Source organism: Dama dama, chromosome 12 (genome assembly GCF_033118175.1).
Source record: "Dama dama isolate Ldn47 chromosome 12, ASM3311817v1, whole genome shotgun sequence".
Taxonomy (NCBI): Eukaryota; Metazoa; Chordata; class Mammalia; order Artiodactyla; family Cervidae; genus Dama; species Dama dama.
Genome location: NC_083692.1, coordinates 18825831 through 18833640, shown reverse-complemented (window position 1 = coordinate 18833640; position 7810 = coordinate 18825831). Strand labels below are relative to the sequence as shown.

Sequence of the window (7810 nt, the reverse complement as noted above, 5' to 3'; positions counted from 1 at the left end):
TCCGCATCAGGTGACCAAAGTATTGCAATTCAGCTTCAGATAATTAGCTGGAGTGAATTACGCAAGAAAGTGACAAAGGTCAATGCCACTCCTCTGGCTATTAACTTGGCAGACTCCACAGTTAAGTACCAGGTGCCTGCAAGGGCAACACTCATACAGCCCACGCAGCCCAAGCCAGAGAGACCCTGAGATGCAGAATTAGGGAATTCTTTCGCAGCATAAAGTTCCCGTGAGTCTGTTTTCTCTCTTGCTTTCAAATGCAGGCCACTTATTGGCAAGACTCGCGGCCCTGCAAACGACACAGCAGGGGCTCCTCCGCATTGGACGCTTAGTCTGCCAATAAACTGGCTTCCGATAGAGAAGCGGTTTCTCTAACCGGTTTCTAACTTTCTTCACAGCCGTCTTCAGTCGATCCCAGATCTGAAGAAGGTGCAAAATGGTGGTCTCCTCTCAGGCTCTCCTGAGTCACTTTAGATTCTGCCGATGGGGCCCGACGCGCTGGGTGCAGCTGGCAGGACCTCTAAAGCTGAGGACTGGTAACCCAGTCTCTTGGACCACTGTCCGGTTGGTGGCGACCGTGACGCTGGAGCCGGCGGGCCGCTGCCGCTGGGACGAGCCCGTGCGCATCGTCGTGCGCGGCCTAGCGCCGGGGCAGCCGGTCACGCTGCGCGCGGCCCTGCGCGACGACAAGGGCGCGCTCTTCAGGGCCCACGCGCGCTACTGCGCCGACGCCGCCGGCCTGCTGGACCTGGAGCGCGCGCCCGCGCTGGGCGGCAGCTTCGCGGGGCTCGAGCCCATGGGGCTCTTCTGGGCTCTGGAATCCGAGAAGCCCTTGCTGCGCCTGGTGAAGCGGGACGTGCAGACGCCCTTCGCCGTGGAGCTGGAGGTGCTCGGCGGTCACGAGCCCGGGACCCAGCTGCTCCTGGGCCGGGCGGTGCACGAGCGCGACTTCCTGGCGCCCGGGGTGCGGCGCGAGCCGGTGCGCGCGGGCCGGGTGCGCGCCTCGCTCTTCCTGCCGCCAGGTGAGCCGTCAGCATCCTCGTTTATCTATGTGAGAGAGGAAGGTAATAAGTAGGTAGCTCATAACACGGAAGGTCCGTGGGGCCTGAAACAGGAATGGAGGAGGCAGCAGAGGATGGGATAGTTAGATAGCGTCACCCACTCAATGGATGTGAAGTTCAGCAAACTCCGGGAGATAGTGGGTTTCCCAGGTGGCGCTAGTGGTAAAGAGCCTGCCTGCCAATGCAGGAAACAGATGCGGGTTTGATCCCTGGGTTGGGAAGATCCCCTGGAGGAGGGCATGGCAATTCACTCCAGTCGTCTTGCCTGGAGAATCCCCATGGACAGAGAAGCCTGGCGGGCTACAGTCCATGGGGTCGCAAAGAGCCAGTTACGGCTTAACAACCAAACAACAAAAACAGCACGAAGGAGGGTCTCTTGCTATCCACCGGAGATCTTCTGAACTGTCAGTTAATTTTACCATTTCATAAAATGCAACCGGCCAATGAAAAAGTAAAAAAAAAAAAAAAAAAACGACAAAAAAAACTTCTCCTCATTAGGAATCAAGGAAATGCAAAACAAGACTACACACTACATTAAACATCCTCAAAATTTAGAAGTCTAACATTACCAGTGTTTGACCAGTATGTGGAAGAAAAGGAACTTGCATACACTGCTAAAAAACAAACACAGTTATTCATCTACTCTTTCGTAAATCTTAATACTGTGGAAGTTAGAAGCAAAGTTGTAAAACTGAAAAACTTTAGAAAGAAAACTTTAAATCTGCCTGCCAATGCAGGAGACATGGGTTTGACCCCTAGTTTGGGAAGATCCCACATGCTGCAGAGCAGCTAAGCCTGTGCACCACCGCTATTGACCCTGTTCTGTGGAGACTGGGAACCCCAACTCCTGAGTCCTGGCACCACTACTCCTGAAACCCACACACCACAGAGTCATGCTCAGCAACAAGGGAAGGCACTGAAATGAGAAGTCCTCGCACCACAGCCAGAGAGTAGCCCTGGCTCGCTGCAACTAGAGAAAAGTCGGAGCAGAAACAAAGACCCGGCCTAGTCAATAAATAAACAAATAAAATTAGAACAATATAAAGTACTTGCCTTATAATTATTCCTTAAAATTTGTACATTATATACAAATTTTTAATGTAAATAATGAAAAGGTGAAATAACTAGAATCATACACAGTAGGTAGCTTTTTGGGCCTAGGATAACACATTTGAGATTTATTCTTTTTGCTCCATATGTTGGTAGCTGCTGCTTCTTGTGTCTTAGAAGTTTCCCATTAAACGGATGTGCCAGTTTGTTATTTCATTTGCCTTTTGGAGGATATTTGAGTTCCAAGACTTTGGAATCACTGCAAACACACATCTAAGTTTTTGTGTGACCACAAATTTTCATTTTTCTTGAAAATGAAATACCTGGGAGTGAGATTGCTGGGTCATAACTTATGTTTGACTTTATAAAGTATGTTTAACTTTATAAGAAGTTGCTCAGTTTTTTCTCAAAGTGATTGTATCAATGTGTATCCCCACTGTTGCCCTTAAAAATAAAAGGTAGTTACTTGGCTAGTAAAAAATTTGTTAATTTGGAAATAACAGAGAATTACAATTTGGGACAAGCAAGACATGACAAAAACCATAGGCAAACCCAATAAGCCAAGAAGAGGGAAGTTATTTAATAGAGAAAAAGGAGGAAGGTGGGAGGAGTTGTTTTAAACAAAAGTCCATTGGCAAAAAGTGACAGTTTAGGGTGATGGTGGTTTCTCACTGGCTGAATTCTTGGGGTAGTCAGTTTCTTGGAGGGGATGCAATGTATATCTTTTTTTGTTGGGACCTGTGACTGATGATTCTTTCCTGTTAATGATTCTTCTGTTGTGATTTGTAATTGACAATCCTTCCTAAAATTGATGTGGAGTGGTACTGCTGAGAGCTCCCCTTCTGTCCTCCAGATCCATTATGAGGTTCCCTTTTATTAATTTTCACACTACCGGCAATGTGTAAAGCATCCAGTTGTTCCACATCCTCACTAGCATTTGGCATTGTCAGTTTGGAAGGGGGTGCAGAAGAGGGCAGTGATTTTGCTGGTTTCATTGTAACTGGTTTTTTAAAGTATTTATTTATTTATTTCACTACACTGGATCTTAGTTGCAGCCCGTGGGATCTTCACTGTGTCATTAAGGATCTCTCCTTGCGGTGCATGGACTCTCTAGTTGTTGCTCTTGGGCTCAGTACTTGTAGCACATGGACTTAGTAGTTGTGGTGTGGGGGCTTACTTGCTCCTCAGTATGTGTGATTATAGCTCCCCGGCCCATGATGGGACCCTGTCCCCTGAATGCAAGGCAGATTCTTCGCCACTGGACCACCAGGTAAGTCCCATCTGTAACTTATTTTTTTATTCTTTTTGTTTTTTTGGTTGTACTGGGTCTTCCTTGCTGCTTTGTTGCTTTCTCTAGTTGTGTTGAGCGGGGACTACACTTCGTCATGGTGCTCGGACTTCTCATTGTGGAGACTTCTCTTGTGGAGCACAAGCTCTAGGGTGCTTGGGCTTCAGTGGTTGTAGCACTCCGGCTTAGTAGTTGCAGCGGCATGCAGGCTTTAGGGCGTGAAGACTTCAGTAGTTGCAGCACTCCGGCCCTAGGGGGCGGGCTTAGTAGCTGTGGCACAGGGGCTTAGCTGCTCTGTGGCCTGTGAGATCTTCCCGGACCAGGGATGGAACCAGTGTCCCCTGAATTGGCATTGGCAGGCGGATTCTTATCCACTATACCACCGGAGAAGTCCTGTAACTGATTTTTACTCACAAAAATAGTACATGCTCTTTGTAAAACTCTGTGGCTTTGAGGCCCTGGGTATAGAGGGGAATGTGGGTTTAGCCTGTGCCACAGTCTGGACCTTTGAAGACCTGAGTTGTTTAGCATTTCTGATTGTCAACAGAAAACTCTGACATCTCCAAATAGGCAAAAATGGCTTTTGCCACCACTAAAAAGAGTTTCAAGTATCGTTTAGTCTTGTGTTTTCTTTCTTTTCAAGAACCCGGGCCCTTTCCTGGGATTGTGGACATTTTGGGAGTTGGAGGTGGCCTTCTGGAATATCGAGCTAGTCTGCTGGCTGGGAAGGGTTTTGCTGTGATGGCGCTGGCTTATTACAACTATGAAGACCTCCCCAAGAGCCTGGAGAACCTCCACCTGGAGTACTTTGAAGAAGCTGTGAACTACCTGCTTAATCACCCTCAGGTTGGAACTTCTCTAGTTTCATGTTCTACATATCAGTTCTCCTTCTCTGAAAGTCTCTTGGTTTTCACAGAATTTGACCAAATTCTTGACAGCCATTCTCTGCCCCCAACACACACTACCTTTCATAGTTACTTTTCCCAGAGAGTTTCCATGCAATTAGATATTACTGCTAGGTTTCCTGCTGGTAAAGTTGTCCTGGTTGAAATTATGGAATTTTATATTCCAGTATTTTGTAGTATTTCATTACAAGCCCAAACACATTGAGAACCCTGGGTTTGACCCAAGAAGTTGAGGAAAAGGGGAAGGAGATCACTGTCTCCAGTTTAAATCTTTGTGTTTAACAAACCTCTCCTTAATGTGCCCATCTGAGAGCAGAGTATTCAGTTTTAAGGAGGTACCTGGTGGCAAAGAACCTGGCTAATAGGAAATAGAGGTTTGGGATATCAGAGGAATAGAAGATGAACCTTGCTTATTTTATAATTCAATCAGTGTTCAAGGTGAATAGAACCACTGGAGCTCTTAGAAAAGGTGGCGGGGTGTACTGGAACCAGCACAATATGTTTGATAGAGAAAAGTTAAATGTGAGATTTCATCTTGCCACTTAACTAGCTTTATGACCTTGGGGCCTGTTTCTTCCTCTCAAAAACTGAGATGACAATAATATCCCATGTCCAGTGTCTTTATGAGAAATGAATGGTTGAAATCAGTTAAGGGTGCCCTTGTAGAAACCATGACAAAAAAAAAAAAAGACTGCTGTTTGAAGGTCAATCAAAAGGCCATTTATAACAGAAGTGTTTGGTGGTTGACAAGAGCAGTGCTTATGGAATAGGGCAAATTACCCTGGAGGGGACTGAGTAGTGAATGAAGAAATAAAATAACTCCAAAGATTCCCACAAGTTTTTCTGTGAAGGGAGTAGAAACTAGGTCAGAGTGGATTTGAGGTCAAGAGGGAGTAGAAACTAGGTCAGAGTGGATTTGAGGTCAAGAGACTGTTAAAATGCAAGACGTACTAGAACTAAAATTTACCTAAAGTGTAAGAGGTACACCGATGGGGATGAGCCAGTAGAGAAGAAAGTCACAAAGGAAAGAGAGAGGAAGTCATTGCATGAGCAGAGTCACTGAGGATGAGAGTGGATGAGATCCCAAGGACAAGCAGAGGGGTGGCCTTGGAGAAGAACAGAGCTACTTAGGAAACAGGAGGGAAGCAGGGAGCTTGCTTCATGCGGAACTAATCACACTTGGAAGGGGAAATGAGGACAAGTTCCTTCCTGATAGCTTCTGTTTTCTCCATGAAGCAGGATGGGATGAAAGTGATGGGGAATAAGGCTTAAAGGGGCTTACAGATGTAGGAGACAAAGTGAAATGGTCTTTAAGAGAAGTGGAAAGCAAACAGCAGTGATGTGTGGCAGGACTAAGGGCCAGTATGGATGTTTATTTGAAATTTGTGGTCATGACATGAAAGTAAGTTGTGTCAACACAAGTGTGTATTTTTTTCTGTAGCAGTGTTCATTTGTACAAATGCAGGCCCCGAGGAAGTGAATTATAAGTGCATTTAACTGAGGTTAGAATTTTTTCAGGCAAGTATGACCAATTAAAGTAGTTAACAGTGTTTTCAGGAGAGTAGAAATAATGATGAAGCTTGAAATCTAAGCTGGATAAGGTGGGAAGTGAGAACATGAGAAGGCACTGATGGTGAAGAAATGGTGGTCAGAGTCTCAAAGAGGTAGCAGTGGGCACCACTAGAATGGCTAAACTGGAGGTAAATAGGAGGGTGATTAGAGAGTAGAATGCTTGAAGCTGAGATCTTGGAGATGATATACTTACTGATGACTCAGTTTCGATTATGACAGTGGGAGTGTGTATCTTCAGTGGGAGAGAGAAAAAGATCACTGGAGGTTTGGAGGTCAAGGGACTGTGAGGCCAAAGTATTCAGTTCTCATCCACTTGGTTGTTGAAGACACCAGAAATGGTGATGGAGAAATTGTAGAAAGCAAGTACAGAGGAAGGTAGGCCAGTATCCTAAGGCTGCAAACCTTGATAACTGGGAGAGCCCAGATTCAGGCTCAGTTCCCCGACTCTCAAGTCCAGGCACTACTGGCCACACTGCACTGTTCATGGACTCATTCTCCTTTTCCCTTTGACCTTTTCTCAGGTGAAGGGTCCAGGAGTTGGGCTGCTTGGGATTTCAAAAGGAGGCGAGCTCTGCCTCTCCATGGCTTCCTTCCTGAAGGGCATCACTGCAGCCGTTATAATCAATGGCTCTGTGGCTCGTGTCGGTGGAAACTTACACTACAAAGGTGAGATTCTGCCACCTGTGGGTTTCAACCACAATCGAAGAAAGATAACTAAAGATGGCCTTGTAGACATTGTGGAAGTCCTGAATAGCCCTTTGGAAGGACCTGACCAGAAGAGCTTCATTCCTGTGGAAAGGGCTGAGTGCCCCTTCCTGTTTCTTGTGGGTCAGGATGACCACAACTGGAAGAGTGAATTCTATGCTAATGAGGCCTCTAAACGCTTGCAGGCCCATGGGAAGGCAAAACCCCGGGTCATCTGTTACCCAGGGACGGGGCACTACATTGAACCTCCTTACTTCCCTCTGTGCCCGGCTTCCCTGCACACCTTCGTGGGCGTTCCTGTCATCTGGGGAGGGGAGCCCAGGGCTCATGCCAGGGCCCAGGTAGATGCTTGGCAGCAGCTCCAGACTTTCTTCCGTAAACACCTGGGTGGGGAAAAGGGGACGATTCCAGCCAAGCTGTGATCTTTTATGCTAATCTATCCTGGGAATAGTTGCCACATTAGTGCATATGTGTTAGTTTTTTCTTTTCTATAATTACATTTTCCCCCTTCAATATTAAAGTGAACTCACTGAGAATTTTTCAAGATTTTTATAAATTCCATACTTTTTCAGTTGTTTGGGAAGAGAATGATTCTATAGACACCACAGCAGGTGGAGAAAGCATACCCTTTAAAACCTAACAACACATAACTGACAAGGCTTTAGTTCTGAAAGGAAGAATAATACCTGGTGTACAATTGCTGCTGGGTACTTTCTTGAATCAATTATACTTGAATTTGTATAATAATTTGTTAATAAGTGATTCTGCTATATATGTATAAAAATCATATAAAATATCAAAAATATTATCAGACTGAGTGTCTCCTTTAAGAATGAAAGTGAACATTTTAGCTGTAAATTACTAGCTAGATTACTACTTAGTAGTAGTTTTTCTTCTGTCCCACTGTGAGGCAGATGTCATCTCCATTTTACAGGTGAAGAAACCAAGACTCAGAAAAATTTTTGCATGGTGCCTGTAGAGCTGGGGCTCAGTATCCCCACATCCAGTTTCTTCTCTCTTTGTTAAGCTCATCCATGCTTTCTGCAGGGTAACAGCCCCAGCCACAGGGAAAGGAAGTGGCTCTTCTTTCTTCTCCCTAAGTTTTCAGTGGATTTCCTGGAATTGAAGTGTAAGGGTAGGGGTGGTTTCAGGGCACTAATGTTGAAAGTGTAGATCTGGAACCATGTTTAAACTGTGGCTTTAACCTAGTGGTACAGATTTGCAGGAGC

General features: G+C 45.7%; 1 protein-coding gene across 2 annotated transcripts; it reads left to right on the top strand.

The window, feature by feature from the left end:
* Positions 1-7392, top strand: LOC133066045 (acyl-coenzyme A thioesterase 1-like). 2 transcript variants are annotated; one of them, XM_061156710.1, is made up of 4 exons: positions 1-229; positions 399-1022; positions 4043-4245; positions 6398-7392. In XM_061156710.1, the coding sequence occupies exons 2-4, from the start codon at positions 437-439 to the stop codon at positions 7001-7003; spliced, it is 1395 nt and encodes a 464-aa protein (XP_061012693.1). In that variant the 5' UTR covers positions 1-229; positions 399-436; the 3' UTR covers positions 7004-7392. The 2 variants fall into 2 exon arrangements, with proteins under 2 accessions (XP_061012693.1, XP_061012694.1); XM_061156711.1 differs by having other exon boundaries at positions 1-1022.
* The last annotated feature ends 418 nt before the right edge of the window (positions 7393-7810 follow it).

What these genes read in the sequence shown, in the direction of transcription:
- LOC133066045 (XM_061156710.1), top strand. Translation starts at nt 437, where the DNA reads ATGGTGGTCTCCTCTCAGGCTCTCCTGAGTCACTTTAGATTCTGCCGA. An exon ending in CTCGCTCTTCCTGCCGCCAG is followed by an intron (nt 1,023 to 4,042) that starts GTGAGCCGTCAG and finishes TTTCTTTTCAAG; the next exon opens with AACCCGGGCCCTTTCCTGGG. An exon ending in ACCTGCTTAATCACCCTCAG is followed by an intron (nt 4,246 to 6,397) that starts GTTGGAACTTCT and finishes ACCTTTTCTCAG; the next exon opens with GTGAAGGGTCCAGGAGTTGG.